We start from the raw sequence: 23479 nt of genomic DNA, 5'->3' as shown, positions 1-23479 counted from the left end.
TCATGGCTGATCGTCCCTAATCAATAACCCGTGCCTGCCTTCTCCCCATATCACTTGATTCCACTAGCCCCTAGAGCTCTATCTAACTTTCTCTTAAATCCATCCAGTGATTTGTCCTCCACTGCCCTCGGTGGCAGAGAATTCCACAAATTCACAACTCTCTGGGTGGAAAAGTTTCTTCTCACCTCAGTTTTCATGACCTTATGATATCTGCGTCGGACATGGTGCCAGGATTAATTAATCTTGCCTGCCTGCACATGATCCATACCCCTCCATTCCCTGCGTATCTATGTGCTGATGTTAAAAGCTTTCTAAACGTCACGATTTTATCTGGCGCTACCACCCACGCGAGCAGCATGTTCCAGGCACCCACCTCACCCCAGTGTAAAACACTTGCCCCACACATTCTCCTCTCTCACCTTGAAACCACGCTCACTCGTCTTTGACATGTCCACCCTAGGAAAAAGTTTCAGAGCATAGTGTGCTCGTCTAAATGGTGAATGATCTCATGGACTTGGAAAAGATCCAAGGGAAAATTAAAGGAAAAATCCTCACTTAAAGATTGTTATACAGGCCCTTTAGTTTAATATAGAACAGAGATATATCAGTATAAATAAAAGGATTGGAGGGTAAAGGATCACTATAAGCCATGTTTCCAAAATCATGAGAGGAATAGATCGGGTAGATGCACAGAGTCTTTTACTCCCCCAACATTGGGAACATGTTTCCCGCCTCTAACGTGTCCAACCCCTTAATAATCTTATACGTTTCGATAAGATCCCCTGTCATCCTTCTAAATTCCAGTGTATGTAACCATTGACATGTGTTTGGAGTGTGGGGGGAAACCAGAGTAGGGGAATCGAGGACCAGAGGACATAGGTTCAAGGTGAAGGGGAAGAGATTTAATAGGAATCCGAGGGGTAACTTTTTCACACAGAGGGTGGTGGGTGTATGGAACAAGCTGCCAGAGGAGGTAGTTGAGGCTGGGACTATCACCGTTTAAGAAACAGTTGGACAGGTATGTGGATAGGACAGGTTTGGAGGGTTATGGACCAAGTGCAGGCAAGTGGGACTGGGGTAGCTGGGACATTGTTGGCCGGTGTGGGCGAGTTGGGCCGAAGGGCCTGTTTCCACACTGTATCAATCCCATGACTCTATAAACCCATTTAACTGCGACTAGATTTATAGGGTTAAACAATGGGAAGAATTGAATGCATGATAACCTCTCTGATTTTTCTACAGATTGCTAAACTTTTGGAATATATTGCAACCCAGTAGAAACGGTTCTAAATCTGGCCTCAAGGCCAGAGAAGATATCTTTTAGGTGTTGTGTGTAGAAAGGAACCGCAGATGCTGGTTTAAACCGAAGATAGAGGCAAAATGCAGGAGTAACTCAGCGGGACAGGCAGCATCTCTGGAGAGAAGGAATGGGTGACGTTTCGGGTCGAGACCCGAAATGTTACCCATTCCTTCTCTCCGGAGATGCTTCCTGTCCCGCTGAGTTACTCCAGCGTTTTGTGTCTATCATATAGGTGTTGTCATGATAGGTGACATTTGATCATGTTATCTTTGGGACCAGTTAAGATCAAGTCGGTCACCAAAGAGTAATTTCGCCCAAGCTTTCCTCAGCTACCTTCCTTTGATTTATTGCCTCTCCCGGGAGGTCATATGAATGGTTTATTTGGAAGTAGTAGATTTAGATTTAGAGATACAGCGCAGAAACAGGCCCTTCGGCCCACCGGGTCCGCGCCGCCCAGCGATCCCCGCACATCAACACTATCCTACACACACTACGGACAATTTTTTTATTTTTTTTTTACATTTGCCCAGCCAATTAACCTACAAACCTGTACGTCTTTGGAGTGTGGGAGGAAACCGAAGATCTCGGAGAAAACCCACGCAGGTCACGGGGAGAACGTACAAACTCCGTACAGACGGCGCCCGTAGTCAGGATGGAACCCGGGTCTCCGGCGCTGCATTCGCTGTAAGGCGGCAACTCTACCGCTGCGCCACCGTGACCGCCCTAGTATTTGCTGAGGCTGCCATGCCTCGCTCGGCCTGTTTGTTAATTCCACATGTGTGGACACAAGCAAATCTTTTGTCAACTGTCCAACTCACATCTCGAACTCTGGTTTTGGGAAATATAGAATAATTGAGTGCTTGCCAATCATGGTGAATATAGCTAAAGTCCAGTCATGCATCTCAGCTATCAAAAGACTGGACAAACCATTTGCCAAGATTCTTTGGGCGGCACAGTGGCACAGCGGCGGAGTTGCTGCCTTGCAGCACCAGAGGCCCACGTTCCATCCAGACCACGGGTGCTGTCTGTACGGAGTTTGCACGTTCTCTCCCTGTGACCACATGGGGTTTCTCCGGTTTTCCCCCCACACTCCAAAGACATGTCAGTGGTTACATACACTGGAACTTAGAAGGATGAGAGGGGATCTTATCGAAACGTATAAGATTATTAAAGGGTTGGACACGTTAGAGGCAGGAAACATGTTCCCAAGGTTGGGGGAGTCCAGAACCAGGGGCCACACAGTTTAAGAATAAGGGGTAGGCCATTTAGAACTGAGATGAGGAAAAACTTTTCCAGTCAGAGAGAGAGTTGTGAATCTGTGGAATTCTCTGCCTCAGAAGGCAGTGGAGGCCAATTCTCTGAATGCATTCAAGAGAGAGCTAGATAGAGCTCTTAAGGATAGCGGAGTCAGGGGGTATGGGGAGAAGGCAGGAACGGGGTACTGATTGAGAATGATCGGCCATGATCACATTGAATGGTGGTGCTGGCTCGAAGGGCCGAATGGCCTCCTCCTGCACCTATTGTCTATTGTTCCGGGGAGAAGGCAGGAGAATGGGGTTAGGAGGGAGAGATAGATCAGCCATGATTGAATGGCGGAGTAGACTTGATGGGCCGAATGGCCTCATTCTACTCCTGTTCCTAATGACCATGTGACGCGCAGGTTTGTAGGTTAATCGGCCTCTGTAAATTGTCCCAATGTGCAGGATGGAACTAGTGCGCGGGTGATCGCTGGTCGGAACTGACTCGGTGCGGCTAAAAGGGTCTGTTTTTACTCTGCACCTCTAGAAACATAGAAACTAGGTGCAGGAGTAGGCCATTCGGCCCTTCGAGCCTGCACCGCCATTCAATATGATCATGGCTGATCATCCATCTCAGTAACCTGTACCTGCCTTCTCTCCATACCCCCTGATCCCTTTAGCCACAAGGGCCACATCTAACTCCCTCTTAAATATAGCCAATGAACTGGCCTCAACTACCTTCTGTGGCAGAGAATTCCACAGATTCATCACTCTCTGTGTGAAAAAAAACTTTCTCATCTCGGTCCTAAAAGACTTCCCCTTATCCTTAAACTGTGACCCCTTGTTCTGGACTTCCCCAACATCGGGAACAATCTTCCTGCATCTAGCCTGTCCAACCCCTTAAGAATTTTGTAAGTTTCTATAAGATCCCCCCTCAATCTTCTAAATTCCAGCGAGTACAAGCCGAGTCTATCCAGTCTTTCTTCATATGAAAGTCCTGCCATCCCAGGGATCAATCTGGTGAACCTTCTCTGTACTCCCTCTATGGCAAGAATGTCTTTCCTCAGATAAGGAGACCAAAACTGTACCCAATACTCCAGGTGTGGTCTCACCAATGCCCTGTACAACTGCAGCAGAACCTCCCTGCTCCTATACTCAAATCCCCTCGCTATGAATGCCAACATACCATTCGCTTTCTTCACTGCCTGCTGCACCTGCATGCCTACTTTCAATGACTGGTGTACCACGACACCCAGGTCTCGTTGCATCTCCCCTTCTCCTAATCAGCCACCATTCAGATAATAGTCTGCTTTCCTGTTCTTGCCACCAAAGTGGATAACCTCACATTAACCACATTATACTGCATCTGCCATGCATTTGCCCACTCACTTAACCTATCCAAGTCACCTTGCAGCCTCTAAACTGAACCCTTCTTCCACATAACTCTTCAGTTTCATACAAATCATTCAAGTCCACTATTCCTGTGCAACTGTGAACTCTGGTAATAAGGTCCATATCATCTGGCAAAAGCAATAATAAAAACAATTACAATTCACGCCAAGGGCTGAGATTGGGTGAGATTTTGTCAAATGTGTTCAGGAAAGTGTCTTTGGGCAATATGTGGAGGACCCTACAACATTTGACTCAGGAAATTGGAAACAATCACTACGATTGGGCAGGTGACTGAAGTATCGGTGGGTGAGTTTTATGAGTCCAAAGACCACAGTTCGATGAGCTTTAAAATAATTACGCATAAGAACAGGGCAAGCCCACAAGCTAACGTTCTGAAGATAAACGCAAAATGCTGGAGTAACTCAACGGGATGGGCCGCATCTCTGGAGAGAATGAGTGGGTGATCTCGACCCGAAACGTCACCCATTCCTTCTCTCCAGAGATGCTGCCCGTCCCGCTGAGTTACTCCAGCATTTTGGTTTGCCTGTCTTTGGTTTAAATCAGCATCTGCAGTTCCTTCACGCACAGTTAAAATTCTGAATTGGGACAAGGCCAAACTTTGGTGTTATTGGACAAGAATCTGCTGAAGTTAATTGGAGTGGGATGCTTGCAGACCGGGAAGTTGGATGCGTTCGACAGTGTGCTGCTGGGAGTTCAAGGCATGCATGTTCCTGACAGAGTGAAAGGCAAGGCAGCTGGGATTAAGGAACCCTAGGATGACAAGAGAAATTGAGACTCTGGTCAAGAAAAGGGAGGCATGGGCCAGGTATAGGCAGTTGGGATCAAATGTACCCCTGGAGGACTGAGAAACATATTTACGAAGGAAATCAGGGGAGCAAACAAGGGGGCAGGAGGTAACTCTGGCAGATAAAATTAAGGGCAATATAAGGAGATTGTAGTAGTACAGTAAAAGGAAAGAGGATAAAGTGAGAGTGAATAAGACCCCTCAGAAAGCAAAGCAGCCATCCAAGTTGGAGCTGCAGGAGGTAGGCAAGGTCCTCGGTGAATATTTCGTATGTTGAAAGACTGGAGCGACTAGGCTTGTATACACTGGAATTTAGAAGGATGAGAGGAGATATTATCGAAACGTATAAGATTATTAAGGGGTTGGACACGTTAGAGGCAGGAAACATGTTCCCAATGTTGGGGGAGTCCAGAACAAGGGGCCACAGTTTAAGAATAAGGGGTAGGCCATTTAGAACGGAGATGAGGAAAAACCTTTTCAGTCAGACAGTTGTGAATCTGTGGAATTCTCTGCCTCAGAAGGCAGTGGAGGCCAATTCTCTGAATGCATTCAAGGGAGAGCTGGATAGAGCTCTTAAGGATAGCGGAGTCAGGGGGTATGGGGATAAGGCAGGAACGGGGTACTGATTGAGAATGATCAGCCTTGATCACATTGAATGGTGGTGCTGGCTCGAAGGGCCGAATGGCCTCCTGCTGCACCTATTGTCTATTGTCTAATGTCTATTTCCTGTTTTTACTGCGGAGAAAAACATTTCAACAACAGAACTTGTGACAGTTAATGGAGAAGACAGTCTGTATTGTGGCTGAGGTGGTACAGGACATCCTGCGGCCTACAAAAGTAGATACATCTCCCAGATGTACCAGAAGTGTATCATACGGATCAGATATATCCGAGGATGCGTTGGGAGGTGGGAAAAGAAATTGTGGGAGCTATGAATCGTCGTCATTAGACACGGTTGAGGTGCTGGATGAGTGTAGCACGGCACGGTGGCGCAGCGGTAGAGTTGCTGCCTTACAGCGAATGCAGCGCCAGAGACCCGGGTTCCATCCCGACTACGGGCGCCGTCTGTACGGAGATTGTACGTTCTCCCCGTGACCTGCGTGGGTTTTCTCCGAGATCTTCGGTTTCCTCCCACATTCCAAAGACGTACAGGTTTGTAGGTTAATTGGCTGGGCAAATGTAAAATAAAAGTGTCCCAAGTGGATGTAGGATAGTGTTAATGTGCGGGGATCGCTGGGTGGCGCGGACCCGGTGGGCCGAAGGGCCTGTTTCTGCGCTGTATCTCTAAATCTAAAAAAATGTAGTGCCTCTAGTTAAGAAGGACTAGACCAAGTGGACCCGTTGGGCCCAAACCTCTCCTGCATTGGTGCAGTACCCTCTCCCCCCCTCCCCCCCCCCCACCACTCGTCCTCCCCTCTCCCCTTCCCTCCCCTCCTCCTCCCTCTTCACCCCTCTCTCCCTCCGCCCCCTCCCTTCCCTTCCACCTTCAATCCTCCCCCCCTCCACCCCCCCCTCCACCCCCCTTCCCCTCAACCCATGTTATCCTCCCTCCTCCCCCCCTCTCCCTCCCTACATTTAAAAATATAACACCGATTTCAATGAAACTTCTATTAGCACCAAAGGAACGACGGTGAGTAAGGTGGGCCTAAAATTGTCGTGCTATCGTGTACCGTTTTGGCTGTAGTTCAGGAACAAACAAACAAACAAACAAACAAGAGTTTTAGTGTATAGATAGCAAGAAAAACCATAGGAACTATAGACTATGAGCCTGACATTTGCGATGTATAAAATTACGAGGGGAATTGATAGTCCTTTTTCCCGGGATTAGAGGACACAGTTTTAAGGTGAAAAGGGATAGATTTAAAATGAACCTGAGGGACAACTTTTTCCACTCAGAGGGTGGTGGGTATATGGAACAGGCTTCCAGAGGAGGCAGTTGAGCCAGATGCTGTAACAACATTTAAAGGACTCTTGGGCAGGTACCTGGATAGGAAGGGTTTAATGCTGGCAAATGGAACTAGCTTAGATAGGGCATCTTTGTTGGCATATACGAAGGGCCTGTGTCCATGCTTTATGACTCTATGACAGTGGATGGCAGGACTTTCATATGAAGAAAGACTGGATAGACTCGGCTTGTACTCGCTGGAATTTAGAAGATTGAGGGGGGAACTTATAGAAACGTACAAAATTCTTAAGGGGTTGGACAGGCTAGATGCAGGAAGATTGTTCCCGATGTTGGGGAAGTCCAGAACAAGGGGTCACAGTTTAAGGATAAGGGGGAAGTCTTTTAGGACCGAGATGAGAAAGGTTTTTTTCACACAGAGAGTGGTGAATCTGTGGAATTCTCTGCCACAGAAGGTAGTTGAGGCCAGTTCATTGGCTATATTTAAGAGGGAGTTAGATGAGGCCCTTGTGGCTAAAGTGATCAGGGGGTATGGAGAGAAGGCAGGTACGGGATACTGAGTTTGGATGATCAGCCATGATCATATTGAATGGCGGTGCAGACTCGAAGGGCCGAATGGCCTGCTCCTGCACCTATTTTTCTATGTTTCTATGGAGTCTGAGAAGAGAGTAAATTGGGTAAATGAAATTCTAAGAAGCCTATCATGGGTGAAAATTAAGAGCACCGTCTGTAATTTGATGACGTAAATTTAATTAGAGAATGGTTGAAAGGAGACTTTAGGGAAAATAATTTACACAAAGGTGTCAGGGCCCTGGAGCCAGCCATTTGAAAGGATGACAGACAGATTGGGCGGCACGGTGGCACAGCGGTAGAGTTGCTGCCTTACAGCAAATGCAACGCCGGAGACCCGGGTTCGATCCTGACTACGGGCGCCGTCTGTACGGAGTTTGTACGTTCTTCCCGTGACCTGCGTGGGTTTTCCCCGAGATCTTGTACGTTAATTGGCTTGGTAAATGTAAAAATTGTCCCTAGCGGGTGTAGGATAGTGTTAATGTGCGGGGATCGCTGGTCGGTGCGGACCCGGTGGGCCGAAGGGCCTGTTACCGCGCTGTAGCTCTAAGCTAAACTAAAGTCATACAGCACAGAAGGAGGCCCTTCGGCCCAACTTGCGATCAAAGCTAGTTCCATTTGGCCGCATTTAGCCCATATCCCTCTAAACATTTCCTATCCATGTACCTATCCAAGTGTCTTTTAAATGCTGTTAGAGCAGCAGCCACAACTACCTCCTCCAGCAGCTCAATGCAGATACCTTTTTTTAAATCTTTTGGATTCTCCTTAATTCTATCTGCCAGACCTATGTCCTGCCCAATTTTGGCCATCCTGATTTACTTCCTAACTATGCTCCACAATCCGCTAAACTCCTCCAGTGATTCACTTGATCTTAGCTGTCTAAATCAAGCCCATGCCTCCTTCATTCTTAATGACCAGACCCTCAATTTATTTTTTCATTCAGGGTTCCACTGTCCCACCTGCCTTGCCCTCCACTCTATTAGGAACATGCATTCCTTGAGCTCTCAACACCACTCTTTTAAAAGCAATCCCAACTCTTTGCCCGCAAACCGAGTGGGTTTTCTCCGAGATCTTCAGTTTCCTCCCGCACTCCAAAGACGTGCAGGGCATGGAGGTTAATTGGCTTGGTCAATGTAAAAAATGTCCCTGGTGTGTGTGTGGATGGTGTTGATGTGCGGGGATCGCTGGTCGGCGCGGACCCGGTGGGCCGCAAAGTCAAGTCAAGTCAATTTTATTTGTATAGCACATTTAAAAACAACCCACGTTGACCAAAGTGCTGTACATCTGATTAGGTACTAAGGAAGAAAAAAAAAAGGCCTGCTTCCGCCCAGTATCTCTAAACTAAACATCCTACTCCAATCAACTTTAGCAAGTTCCTGTCTAATGGCATCAAAGTTAACCTTGCCCCAATTCAGAACTTTAATTTGTGAACCCGCCCTGTCGACATCCACAACTATTTTGCAGCTGATAGAACTGTACTCCTGGTCCCAAAAGGCTCGCCCACCAATACTTCAGTCACATGCCCTTCTCAATTTCCTAAGAATTCAATTCCTTCAAAACCTAGAGGCTAAGAGGCAACCTGACAGAAATAGATGAAGTTATGAAAGGTGGGTAAATGGGTTGGTGAATGTAAAAAATACCTTGGTAGGTGTTCAGAGTCTTTTTCTCATGGCAATGTCAAATACCAGAGGGCATAGTTGTTTCAATAGACAATAGACGATAGACAATAGGTGCAGGAGGAGGCCATTCGGCCCTTCGAGCCAGCACCGCCATTCAATGTGATCATGGCTGATCATTCTCAATCAGTACCCCGTTCCTGCCTTCTCCCCATACCCCCTGACTCCGCTATCCTTAAGAGCTGTATCTAGTTCTCTCTTGAATGCATTCAGAGAATTGGCCTCCACTGCCTTCTGAGGCAGAGAATTCCACAGATTCACAACTCTCTGACTGAAAAAGTTTTTCCTCATCTCAGTTCTAAATGGCCTACCCCTTATTCTTAAACTGTGGCCCCTAGTTCTGGACTCCCCCAACATTGGGAACATGTTTCCTGCCTCTAACGTGTCCAACCCCTTAATAATCTTATACGTTTCGATAATATCTCCTCTCATCCTTCTAAATTCCAGGGTATACAAGCCTAGTCGCTCCAGTCTTTCAACGTACGACAGTCCCGCCATTCCGGGAATTAACCTAGTAAACCTACGCTGCACGCCCTCAAGCCTCATACAGGCTAAGACAATAGACAATAGGTGCAGGAGGAGGCCATTCAGCCCTTCGAGCCAGCACCGCCATTCAATATGATCATGGCTGATCATTCTCAATCAGTACCCCGTTCCTGCCTCCTCCCCTGAATCCGCTATCTTTAAGAGCTTAAGAAATACAAGAAAAGTTCCAGATGCGTGCTTAGGAATGTTCATATCTAAATGCACCTAGCTAGTGTGATTACCTTGCCACCTGCATATATGGTAGTCTACACTGATCAGCCAAAACATTATGACCACTGACAGGCGAAGTGAATAACATTGATTATCTTGTTACAATGGCACCTGTCAAGGGGTGGGATATATTAGGCAGCCAGTGAACAGTCAGTTCTTGAAGTTGATGTGTTGGATGCAGGAGTAATGGGCAGGAGTAAAGACCTGAGCGACTTTGACAAGGGCCAAATTGTTATGGCCAGACGACTGGGTCAGAGCATCTCTGAAACGGCAAGGCTTGTGGGGTGCTCCCGGTCAGCAGTGGTGAGTACCTACCGACAGTGGTCCGAGGAGGGACAAACCACAAACCGGCGACAGACAGGGTGTTGGGCGCCCAAGGTTCATCGATGCACGAGGGCAACGAAGGCTATCCCGTCTGGTCCGAACCGACAGAAGGTCGACTGTGGCACAAGTCACAGAAAATGTTAATGGTGGTCACGGGAGGAATGTGTCACAATACACAGTGCATCGCACCCTGCTGTGTATGGGGCTGCACACGGAGGACCAACAGCATATTAGGCAGGTGGGCATAATGTTTTGGCTCATCAGGTCATAATGTTTTGGCTCATCAGGTCATAATGTTTTGGGTGATTGGTGTATATGGATTAGGTATATATATCTTGCTCATGTATATGGATGAGCAAGTATATAGCTGGATATTGATATTTGCATACAGTAGTCTACATTAGATACATGGAAATATCAATTTGTTTGTAGTGCCTATATGGTTGGATCAACTTAAACTCGAGTTCTACTGTGGAGAGTGGAAGTAGACAATAGATTTCTTAGGTAGACACAAAAATGCTGGAGTAACTCAGCATCTCTGGAGAGAAGGAATGGGTGACGTTTCGGGTCGAGATCCTTCTTCAGACTGAATAAGAAAATAACTGCAGATGCTGGTACAACTCGAAGGTATTTATTCACAAAATGCTGGAGTAACTCAACAGGTCAGGCAGCATCTCAGGAGAAAAGGAATGGGTGACGTTTCGGGTCAAGACCCTTCTTCAGACTGATGTCAGAGGGGTGGGACAAAGGAAGGATGTAGGTGGAGACAGGAAGATAGAGGGAGATCTGGGAAGGGGGATGGGAAGAGAGGGACAGAGGAACTATCTAAAGTTGGAGAAGTCAATGTTCATACCACTGGGCTGCAAACTGCCCAGGCGAAATATGAGGTGCTGTTCCTCCAATTTCCGGTGGGCCTCACTATGGCACTGGAGGAGGCCCATGACAGAAAGGTCAGACTGGGAGTGGGAGGGGGAGTTGAAGTGCTCGGCCACCGGGAGATCAGTTTGGCCAACGCGGACTGAGCGAAGGTGTTGAGCGAAGCGACCTCCTCTAACTTCATCTTTTGCATCCGCTGCTCCAGATGTCAACTTATTTACATCGGCGAAACCAAGCGCAGGCTCGGAGATCGCTTCGCTCAACACCTGCGCTCGGTCCGCGTTGGCCAATCTGATCTCCCGGTGGCTGAGCACTTCAACTCCCCCTCCCATTCCCAGTCTGACCTTTCTGTCATGGGCCTCCTCCAGATTTCCTATCTTTCCAGGAGATGGAACAGGTCTTTAGCCCCCAATACCAACACCGGCCATGATGCCAAATGAAACTAATCCCATCAGCGTGCACATGATCTATATCCCTCCATTTCCCTGTCTATTCCTGTGCCTGTATAAATGCCTCTCACACGTTATTATTCTATCTGCTTCCACCATCTCCCATGGTAGTGTGCTCCAAACACTACCACTCTCAGTGTAAAAAAAGATCTCCTTTAAACTATCCCCCCTCTCACCGAGGGCGTGCAGCGTAGGTTTACTAGGTTAATTCCTGGAATGGCGGGACTGTCATATGTTGAAAGACTGGAGCGACTAGGCTTGTATACACTGGAATTTAGAAGGATGAGAGGAGATCTTATTGAAACGTATAAGATTATTAAGGGGTTGGACACGTTAGAGGCAGGAAACATGTTCCCAATGTTGGGGGAGTCCAGAACCAGGGGCCACAGTTTAAGAATAAGGGGTAGGCCATTTAGAACTGAGATGAGGAAGAACTTTTTCAGTCAGAGAGTTGTGAATCTGTGGAATTCTCTGCCTCAGAAGGCAGTGGAGGCCAATTCTCTGAATGCATTCAAGAGAGAGCTAGATAGAGCTCTTAAGGATAGCGGAGTCAGGGGGTATGGGGAGAAGGCAGGAACGGGGTACTGATTGAGAATGATCAGCCATGATCACATTGAATGGCGGTGCTGGCTCGAAGGGCCGAATGGCCTCCTCCTGCACCTATTGTCTATGTGTCCTTGTGTATATGAAGACGCACCTGGATTTCTGTGCATACATGCACTTGTCTTGAGAATGCAGTAAACGTGCAAGGGGTACAACAGACTTTAGTTGCTCCACTGGCTGCTTACCTTTCAGCCCGTCGGATAGGAAGATCTTGTATCGAAGTGAGTTGCAAAGCACTGCGCCAACAAACTTGCGATACCAGGTCCGCTTCACGTACTGCTTTCCCTCGCATTCGCTGGAGGACGCCTCGTACTTGAACGTAAACGGAATCCAAATCGGCTCACCTCCTGCAGGGGAACAAACACAGTGTGCAATGTTCTTGAGACCGTCGCTTTCACTACAATATGCATACCCAGCTCTCAGTATATACTTATCCAGCATCTGCTCACCTGCATGATATTCCTCTCCTTTTATGAACCGATTATTGCAATAATGAGGTTGCAATTTCATCAATAGTTGTGACTAGACAAAGTGGACCCGTTGGGCCCAGACCTCTCCTGCATTGGTGCAGCACCCTCTCCTCCCCCCCCCTCTCCTCTCTCCTCAACCCCCCCTCCCCTCTCCCCTACTCCCCCCTTCCCCCCTCCCTCCCCCTCCCCTCTCTTCTCAACCCCCCCTCCTCTCCCCTTCCCCCCTCCCTCCCCCTCTCTCTTCAACCCCCATCCCTTCTCCCCCACTCCCCCCTTCTCCCCTCCCTCCTCCCTCCCCCTCTCCTCAAACCCCCCTCTCCCTTCTCCACCACTCCCTCCTTCCCCCCTCCCTCCCCCTCCCCTCTCTCCTCAACCCCCCTCCCCTCTCCCTTCTCCCTCCCCCTCCCCCTCTCCTCAACCCCCCCTCCCATCTCCCCTCTCCCTTCTCCCCCCTTCCCCCCCTCCCTCCCTTCCCCCTCCCCTCCTTTTAAACTTTAAAATGTTAATAACTTTTTAAAAATGTAACACCGATTTCAATAAAACTACTTGCATTATCACTAAAGTGACAACGGTGAGTAAGGTGGGCCTAAAATTGTCGTGCTATCATGTTTTTTTGGCTGTTTTTGGCTGAAGTTCAGTCACAAACAAGATAACAAACGAGGGTTTTAGTATATAGATATCATGGAAAACCATCAACGTTGCAGCAGACTGAATTGGCCACCTTCGCACACACAGCAGGTCACCAAATGAGTCACCCTTCCAGACTATCTGTTTGACATCTGTTTGTCTACAATTCGTTGATAGCGGGACTGTCATATCAGGAGAGACTGGAAAGACTGGGCTTGTATTCACTGGAGTTTAGAAGGACGAGAGGGGATCTTACAGAGACGTATAAAATCATAAAAGGACTGGACAAGCTCGATGCAGGAAAAATGTTCCCAATGTTGGGCGAGTCCAGAACCAGGGCCCGCACAGTCTAAGAATAAAGGGGAGGCCATTTAAAACTGAGGTGAGAAAAAAACTTTTTCGCCCAGAGAGTTGTGAATTTGTGGAATTCTCTGCCACAGAGGGCAGTGGAGGCCAATTCACTGGATGGATTTAAAAGAGGGCTAGATAGAGCTCTAGGGGCTAGTGGAATCAAAGGATATGGGGAGAAGGCAGGCACGGGTTATTGATTGTGGATGATCAGCCATGATCACAATGAATGGCGGTGCTGGCTCGAAGTGCCGAATGGCCTCCTCCTGCACCTATTTTCTACGTTTTCTATGTTTTTTTTAATATTTGGGAAAAGTGGGGATTTGTGTCAGAATGCAGAGGCTGGTTTAGCACAAGAAAAGACACAAAGTGTGGGAGTAACTCGGTGGGTCAGACTGCAACTTTGGGAAACATGGATAAGTGATGAAGGCCCTTCGAGCCAGCACCGCCATTCAATGTGATCATGGCTGATCATTCTCAATCCGTAACCCATTCCTGCCTTCTCCCCATACCCCCTGACTCCTCTATCCTTAAGAGCTTTATCTAGCTCTCTCTTGAATGCATTCAGAGAATTGGCCTCCACTGCCTTCTGAGGCAGAGAATTCCACAGATTCACAACTCTCTGACTCATCTCCCTTCTAAATGGCCTACCCCTTATTCTTAAACTGTGGCCCCTGGCAGGAACGGGGTACTGATTGAGAATGATCAGCCATGATCACATTGAATGGTGGTGCTGGCTCGAAGGGCCGAATGGCCTACTCCTGCACCTATTGTCTATTGTCTATTGTCTATTGTGGAAATTTATTTCCTAGTAATATTGGAAAACCACACAATCTTGTGTCATTTTCGAAGTCATCACCTTGTGCAGGAGGGCCACGGACATGTCAGTCTGCTGACTATTATTAGGAGACGTAGATATTCTAATCTCCTTTAACTGGATTAATGCGATATCATTATACAGCATGAAAACAGGCCCTTCAGCCTAACTTGCCCACACCGACCAACGTGTCCCATCTACACCATATCCATCTTTCCCTTAGATGGACACAAAAGATGGATATGGTGTAGATGGGACACGTTGGTCGGTGTAGACAATAGACAATAGACAATAGGTGCAGGAGTAGGCCATTCGGCCCTTCGAGCCAGCACCACCATTCAATGTGATCCTGCCTTCTCCACATACCCCCTGACTCCATTATTCTTAAGAGCTCTATCTAGCTCTCTCTTGAATGCATTCAGAGAATTGGCCTCCACTGCCTTCTGAGGCAGAGAATTCCACAGATTTACAACTCTCTGACTGAAAAAGTTTCTCCTCATCTCCGTTCTAAATGGCCTACCCCTTATATACACCAATCAGCCAAAATATTATGACCTGATGATCCAAAACATTATGGCCACCTGCCTAATATGCTGTTGGTCCTCCGTGTGCAGCCCCATACGCAGCAGGGTGCGATGCACTGTGTATTGTGACACATTCCTCCCGTGACCACCATTAACATTTTCTGTGACTTGTGCCACAGTCGACCTTCTGTCGGTTCGGACCAGACGGGATAGCCTTCGTTGCCCTCGCGCATCGATGAGCCTTGGGCGCCCAACATCCTGTCTGTCGCCGGTTTGTAGTTTGTCCCTCCTCGGACCACTGTCGGTAGGTACTCACCACTGCTGACCGGGAGCACCGCACAAGCCTTGCCGTTTCAGAGATGCTCTGACCCAGTCGTCTGGCCATAACAATTTGGCCCTTGTCAAAGTCGCTCAGGTCTTTACTCCTGCTCATTTCTTCTGCATCCAACACATCAACTTCAAGAACTGACTGTTCACTGGCTGCCTAATATATCCCACCCCTTGACAGGTGCCATTGTAACAAGATAATCAATGTTATTCACCTCGCCTGTCAGTGGTCATAATGTTTTGGCTGATATCGCAAACAAGTCTCTACATAGATCCTTCATGATCCATCATAAAATTATTTACCTAACATCTCATTTAAAATTTATGCATGGAGCATTGGACTACAAGATGAGTTCCCATTTTAGGCAAAGGTGTGGTCACCTTTCCCATTTACTATACCTGTGTGTGATGTTTCAGTGATTTAAATTTAGAATAAAGTTTCTTCCAATCTGCTTTGAATGGTTTCACTTCAGATCCAAAGTCAGACCCACTTTGGTGGTAAGAATAGGAAGGCAGAGTATTATCTGAATGGTGTCAAGTTAGGAAAAGGGGACGTACAACGAAATCTGGGTGCCCTAGTGCATCAGTCACTGAAAGGAAGCCTTCTCTCCTGAGATGCTGCCTGACCTGCTGAGTTACTCCAGCATTTTGTGAATAAATCGATTTGTACCAGCATCTGCAGTTATTTTCTTATACTGAAAGGAAGCATGCAGGTACAGCAGGCAGTGAAGAAAGCCAATGGAATGTTGGCCTTCATAACAAGAGGAGTTGAGTATAGGAGCAAAGAGGTCCTTCTGCAGTTGTACAGGACCCTAGTGAGACCGCACCTGGAGTACTGTGTGCAGTTTTGGTCTCCAAATTTGAGGAAGGATATTCTTGCTATTGAGGGCATGCAGCGTAGGTTTACTAGGTTAATTCCCGGAATGGCGGGACTGTCATATGTTGAAAGACTGGAGCGACTAGGCTTGTATACACTGGAATTTAGAAGGATGAGAGGAGATCTTATCAAAACGTATAAGATTATTAAGGGGTTTGACACGTTAGAGGCAGGAAACTTGTTCCCAATGTTGGGGGAGTCCAGAACAAGGGGTTACAGTTTAAGAATAAGGGGTAGGCCATTTAGAACGGAGATGAGGAAAAACTTTTTCAGTCAGAGAGTTGTGAATCTGTGGAATTCTCTGCCTCAGAAGGCAGTGGAGGCCAATTCTCTGAATGCATTCAAGAGAGAGCTAGATAGAGCTCTTACGGATAGCGGAGTCAGGGGAGAAGGCAGGAACGGGGTACTGATTGAGAATGATCAGCCAGGATCACATTGAATGGCGGTGCTGGCTCGAAGGGCCGAATGGCCTCCTCCTGCACCTATTGTCTATTGTCTGTTGTCTATCCCAGTTGTAATTTAACAAGATGGTGCAACAAAAGCCAGTAATCCCAGAAGCTAAATTTAAGAGGCGGGGATATGCACATTAGACTTACACATGGGTCAGCCTAACACTCAAGATTTTAAAGTTAATGGAGAGAAAATTGCAGGGAGTCCAACCCATTGGACAAATTATGTATTTTGATGACATGTGAATGCAAAGGTCTGAACACGGATACTTGGAAAAATCTTCAGTCAGAGGTGCGATGATGATCCATTTTGCCTTCCTTCCGAGGACCCCAGCCTGGCAGATGGAGTCTTTTGCCAAGTAAATTTACTTCATGCTTTGTCAAGAAACAGCTGAGTACACAGGATACAGCAACATCTCGGGATCACAATAACCTCCAGGTCACAGTGCTTTTATGATCCAGAACTAGCTGTGTCTCCAGCCAAGCAGAAATCAGATCAATCATAACAGCCACCTTGAAAGATGAAATTATTGCCTGGGCCTGTCCAGTTTGGTCAAACTCTAATTAATGTCCTCGGCTTCCGTTCAATCATTCACAAAATGATTGGATTCATCTGGAGAGACATCCCTCCCTTTCCTTCAAATTCAGACACAGCCCTTAAACGGATATAGGAGCCATAGATGGGGACAAGTGTGATCTGCCCACAGTTTCAGGATCACACTCTGGTAAAATTGAAAACAATGGGAATTAGCAATAAAAAGCATTGTACTGATTGAAGGTGCTAGATGCAGGAACAATGTTCCCAATGTTGGGGGAGTCCAGAACCAGGGGCCACATACTCTAAGAATAAAGGGGAGGCCATTTAAAACTGAGGTGAGAAGAAACTTTTTCACCGAGAGAGTTGTGAATTTGTGGAATTCTCTGCCACAGAGGGCAGTGGAGGCCAATTCACTGGATGAATTTAAGAGAGAGTTAGATAGAGCTCTAGGGGCTAGTGGAATCAAGGGATATGGGGAGAAGGCAGGCACGGGTTACTGATTGTGGATGATCAGGCATGATCACAATGAATGGCGGTGCTGGCTCGAAGGGCCAAATGGCCTCCTCCTGCACCGATTTTCCCTGTTTCTATGTTTTTAAAGTATCAATGCCTTTTGTCCACTTAAAAACAGCAGAGCTCTCCATTTGTCGGGATACGTGCAGCTACAACAATATTCAAAAACTCAACTAGGAGCAGCCGGTTTCCATTAACACACCATCCATCCCACCAGGGATATCAACCATCTGCTCCCTCACTAAAGGAGGAATGTAGCTGGAGTGTGCAGTCTCCAAGGGCCAGAGCATCAAATTGCCAAAGTTTTACTGCAGTGCTTCTGAAGTCCTTAAACTCTACCATCTGAAAGGGCAAGTGGAGTAAGTATTTTGGGATGCTGTCAAGTATTTGTGCATGCAACCTTCTGATTTGGAAATATATTGCTGTTCCTTCATTATCACTGATCAAATTCATTGAACCCCCTGCTCACTGGCAAATGTAAGGGCAGAAAAGATTTACCAGGATGTTGCCAGGACTAGAGGGCGTGAGCTACAGGGAGAGGTTGAGTAGGCTGGGTCTCCATTCCATGGAGCGTAGAAGGATTTAGATTTAGATTTATAGAAACAGCGCGGAAACAGGCCCTTCGGCCCACCGGGTCCGTGCCGACCAGCGATCCCCGCACACTAACACTATCCTACACACACTAGGGACAAGTTTTTAAAAAACCATTTATACCAAGCCAATTAACCTACAAACCTGCACGTCTTTGGAGTGTGGGAGGAAACCGAAGATCTCGGAGAAAACCAAAGCAGGTCACGGGGAGAACGTACAAACTCCGTACAGACGGCGCCCGTAGTCGGGATGGAACCCGGGTCTCCGGCGCTGCATTCGCTGTAAGGCGGCAACTCTACCGCTGCGCCACCGTGACCGCCCTAGTATTTGCTGAGGCTGCCATGCCTCGCTCGGCCTGTTTGTTAATTCCACATGTGTGGACACAAGCAAATCTTTTGTCAACTGTCCAACTCACATCTCGAACTCTGGTTTTGGGAAATATAGAATAATTGAGTGCTTGCCAATCATGGTGAATATAGCTAAAGTCCAGTCATGGATCTCAGCTATCAAAAGACTGGACAAACCATTTGCCAAGATTCTTTGGGCGGCACAGTGACACAGCGGTGGAGTTGCTGCCTTGCAGCACCAGAGACCCACGTTCCATCCTGTCTGTACGGAGTTTGCACGTTCTCTCCCTGTGACCACATGGGGTTTCTCCGGTTTTCCCCCCACACTCCAAAGACATGTCAGTGGTTACATACACTGGAACTTAGAAGGATGAGAGGGGATCTTATCGAAACGTATAAGATTATTAAAGGGTTGGACACGTTAGAGGCAGGAAACATGTTCCCAATGTTGGGGGAGTCCAGAACCAGGGGCCACACAGTTTAAGAATAAGGGGTAGGCCATTTAGAACGGAGATGAGGAAAAACCTTTCCAGTCAGAGAGTTGTGAATCTGTGGAATTCTCTGCCTCAGAATTCTCTGCCTGTGGTCAGGAACGAACCTGAGACTCCGGCGCTGCATTCGCTGTAAGCAGCAACTCTACCGCTGCGCCACCGTGCCGCCACGTTGATGAGGGGAGATCTCATAGAGGTGTACAAAATCATGAGAGGAATAGATCGGGTAGATGCACAGAGTCTCTTGCCCAGAGTAGGGGAATCGAGAACCAGAGGACACAGGTTCAAGGTGAAGGGGAAAAGATTTAATAGGAATCAGAGGGGTATCTTTTTCACACAGAGGGTGGCCGGTGCATGGAACAAGCTGCCAGAGGAGGTAGTTGAGGCTGGGGCTATCCCATCGTTTAAGAAACAGTTGGACAGGTACAAGGATAGGACAGGTTTGGAGGGTTATGGACCAAGCGCAGGCAAGTGGGACTAGGGTAGCAGGGACATTGTGGGCGAGACATAGTGTCTCCACACTGCATCACTCTATGTCTCTATGACTCGAAGTAGTTCAAGAAGGTGGCACAACAGCAACCTTTCAATAGACAATAGGTGCAGGAGGAGGCCATTTGGCCCTTCGAGCCAGCACCGCCATTCAATGTGATCATGGCTGATCATTCTCAATCTGCACCCCGTTCCTACCTTCTCCCCATACCCCCTGACTCCGCTATTCTTAAGAGCTCAATCTAGCTCTCTCTTGAATGCATTCAGAGAATTGGCCTCCACTGCCTTCTGAGGCAGAGAATTCCACAGATTTACAACTCTCTGACTGAAAAGGTTTTTCCTCATCTCCGTTCTAAATGGCCTACCCCTTATTCTTAAACTGTGGCCCCTGGTTCTGGACTCCCCCAACATTGGGAACATGTTTCCTGCCTCCAACGTGTCCAACCCCTTAATAATCTTATACGTTTCGATAAGATCCCCTCTCAAGGCCATTAAGGATGGAGAACAAGTATTGGCCTGACCAGTGATCCCAATGAACTGCGAATGACTAAAATAGAAATGCTGTTATACCAATTCACAAAACAATTGATTAAGTGGTTCAAGGATTTCAGGGCTTGGAGACACTTACCAGGTGGTCTGACGATAATCAGTGGATTATCTGTAGAAATGGAAACAGATTATTATTTTTAAAAAGCAAGTAACAATTTGGCCTCATTAATGAAACATTGCTTTAACAGGCAACTCCGACATGAAAATGTAGGAATTTATTTTTTAAAACATAATATTTACATCAGACACATTCTTGTTCCACCATCACCTCCCTTGATTGCCTGACGCAGAGAAACCCTTTGATCTCAGTCTCCCACATTAATTGAGTTCCATTGACTTATAACATGGATTTCCATCCCACGTAGTGAAAAAAGTATCTTATTGTCATTCCGAATGTTCCACGCCTTATCCCGGCACAAGGATATCACTTTGTCACGCTGCAGTATCTCAGTATCCATCTTGCCAAACCCTCCAGAGATTATTCCTCACTTTCATCTTAGGACTCAGCCAAGTCAACCTATGCCCTACTTCAACAAACATAGAGCAAATTGCCCAGAAATTATGTGATAAACGCCAAGTCTCATAGCAGCTACATGAGTCTGCCAAGTCCAAAGATGGTGTGATAATTTGTAGAATTTTAAGAATATAACAGGGTGATTTCAGCAATCCTGCTAATGAGTTTAGTGATTTAGTTTAGTTTAGTTTAGAGATACAGCGCGGAAGCAGGCCCCATGGCCCACCAAGTCCGCGCCGACCAGCGATCCCCGCACATTAACACTATCCTACACCCACTCGGGACAATTTACATTTATCGAGATCCAATTAACCTCCAAGCCTGCACGTCTTTGGAGTGTGGGAGGAAACCGAAGATCTTGGGGTAAACCCACGCAGGTCACGGGGAGAACGTACAAACTCCTTACAGATGGCGCCCGTAGTCAGGATCGAACCCGAGTCTCTGGCATTGAAAGCGCTGTAAGGCAGCAACTCTAGACTTGTATACACTGGAATTTAGAAGGATGAGAGGAGATCTTATCGAAACGTATAAGATTATTAAGGGGTTGGACACGTTAGAGGCGTTAATGTTGGGAGAGTCCAGAACCAGCGGCCACAGTTTAAGAATAAGGGGTAGGCCATTTAGAACGGAGATGAGGAAAAACTTTTTCAGTCAGAGAGTTGTGAATCTGTGGAATTCTCTGCCTCAGAAGGCAGTGGAGGCCAATTCTCTGAATGCATTCAAGAGAGAGCTAGATAGAGCTCTTAAGGATAGCGGAGTCAGGGGGTATGGGGAGAAGGCAGGAACGGGGGTACCGATTGAGAATGATCAGCCATGATCACATTGAATGGCGGTGCTGGCTCAAAGGGCCGAATGGCCTCCTCCTGCACCTATTGTCTGTTGTCTATTGACTATTGTCTATTGACTATTGACTATTGTCTATTGTCTATTGACTATTGTCTATTGTCTATTGACTATTGTCTATTGTCTATTGACTATTGTCTATTGACTATTGTCTATTGTCTATTGACTATTGTCTATTGTCTATTGTCTATTGTCTATTGCCTATTGACTATTGTCTATTGTCTATTGTCTATTGTCTATTGTCTATTGACTATTGTCTATTGTCTGTTGTCTATTGTCTATTGTCTACCGCTGTGCCACTATGCCGTCTGCAATGTAACAATGAAACCAAGTTAGCTAGTCTCAGGTTTTGGCTGCTGTGAAGGTAAAGTCTTAGTTTAGTTTCGAGATGCAGCATGGAAACGTCCCATTGGCCCACCAAGCCTGCAACCACCCATGGTCACATGTTCATACCGGTTCTATGTCATCTCATTTCCACATCCATTCCCTGCACTCTTGGAGCAAATAACCAAGGCAAATTAATCTATTAACCCACACCTCATTTGGATATGGGAGGAGACCAGCGGAAGCCCACGTGGCTCAAGGAAGAACTCCACACATATAGGACCCGAGGTCAGGATCGCTCCAGGGTCTCTGCCGCCTCCGGAGAGACCTGCTCTGCAGAGAAAGCCCCTCAGTGCGAGTTTGATGCCGCAGCAATGTATTCAAGGTGTACCAAACGTAAAAGGGGGCCATGGCTAAATCAGAACCTTCTGTGTCCAGCCAGTGGTCACGGCAATAGAATGAGAGATAGAATGAGAGATGGCCAAATTTAGGGCGTCATGCTCAAAGTCAGCAACAGAAGGAGAATTTAGCTTACATAATCATGTACTAGGATCAACTCTTTTTAACCTTGACAGAAAGAGCAGATGGCAGATATCCACAACAAAGGCTAAATAACGGGGAGAGGGGTTGACAAATTGGGAGTATAAAGATGGAGTTAAAGGGGAAGGGAGTACGGGAAAAGTTACAAATGATTCCCGAATTAATGGGAAGGAAAGTTTGAGAAGGGATGAGAGAGTAAGGTCAGGGCCAATAGTGACCGGTGTGAGAGGGGAGGTGAATACCGAAGTTAAAGTGCTGTATATCAATGCGCAAAGTATAAGAAATAAAGTGGATGAGCTTGAGGCTCAGTTAGATATTGGCAAGTATGATGTTGTGGGAATCACTGAGACATGGCTACAAGAGGACCAGGGCTGGGAACTGAATATTCAGGGGTACACAACATATGGAAAAGACAGACAGGTGGGCAGAGGGGGTGGGGTCGCTCTGTTGGTAAGGAATGATATTCACTCCTTTGTAAGGGGTGACAGAATCAGGAGATGTAGAATCAGTATGGATAGAAATGAGGAATTGTAAGGGTAAAAAGACCCTAATGGGAGTTATCTACAGGTCCCCAAACAGTAGCATGGATATAGGGTGCAAGTTGAATCAAGAGTTAAAATTGGCATGTCGCAAATGTAATGCTACAGTGGTTATGGGAGATTTCAACATGCAGGTAGACTGGGAAAATCAGCTTGGTAATGGACCCCAAGAAAGGGAGTTTGTGGAGTGCCCCATAGATGGATTCTTAGAGCAGCTTGTACTGGAGCCTACCAGGGAGAAAGCAATTCTGGATTTAGTGTTGTGTAATGAACCGGATTTGATCAGGGAACTCAAGGTAAAAGAGCCATTTGGAGGTAGTGACCATAATATGATGTTTTAATCTACAATTTGAGAGGGAGAAGGGAAAATCGGAAGTGTTAGTATTACAGTTAAGCAAAGGGGACTATGGAGGCATGAGGGAGGAGCTGGCCAGAGTTGACTGGAAAGAGACCCTAGCAGGGAAGACGGTGGAACAACAATGGCAGGTATTTCTGGGAATAATACAGAAGGTGCAGGATCAGTTCATTCCAAAGAGGAAGAAAGATTCTAAGGGGAGTAAGAGGCGACCGTGGCTGACAAGGGAAGTCAATGACAGCATAAAAATAAAAGAGAAGTATAACATAGCAAAGATGAGTGGGAAGCCAGAGGATTGGGACTCTTCTAAAGAGCAACAGAAGATAACTAAAAAGGCAATACGGGGAGAAAAGATGAGGTACGAAGGTAAGCTAGCCAAGAATATAAAGGAGGATAGGAAAAGCTTCTTTAGGTATGTGAAGAGGAAAAAATGGTTAAGACAAATGTGGGTCTCTTGAAGACAGAAACAGGTGAATTTATTATGGGGAACAAGGAAATGGCAGATGAGATGAACA

The 23479-nt window shown here is 46.9% G+C and overlaps 1 protein-coding gene across 1 annotated transcript in view; it reads right to left on the bottom strand.

Moving 5' to 3' along the window:
• Window positions 1-23479, bottom strand: part of fndc1 (fibronectin type III domain containing 1) — a 196068-nt gene that overhangs the window by 16014 nt on the left and 156575 nt on the right. Inside the window, exons 20-21 of the mRNA XM_078404697.1 lie at window positions 19929-19958; window positions 12078-12239 (exon numbers count right to left, since the gene is read on the bottom strand). Of these exons, the coding sequence (XP_078260823.1) occupies window positions 12078-12239; window positions 19929-19958 (192 nt within the window). The remainder of the gene's footprint in view (window positions 1-12077; window positions 12240-19928; window positions 19959-23479) is intronic.

Source organism: Rhinoraja longicauda, chromosome 9, assembly GCF_053455715.1.
Source record: "Rhinoraja longicauda isolate Sanriku21f chromosome 9, sRhiLon1.1, whole genome shotgun sequence".
NCBI classification, from domain to species: Eukaryota; Metazoa; Chordata; class Chondrichthyes; order Rajiformes; family Arhynchobatidae; genus Rhinoraja; species Rhinoraja longicauda.
Note: the sequence above shows the minus strand (reverse complement) of the source record. Positions and strands in the feature narration are given on the sequence as shown.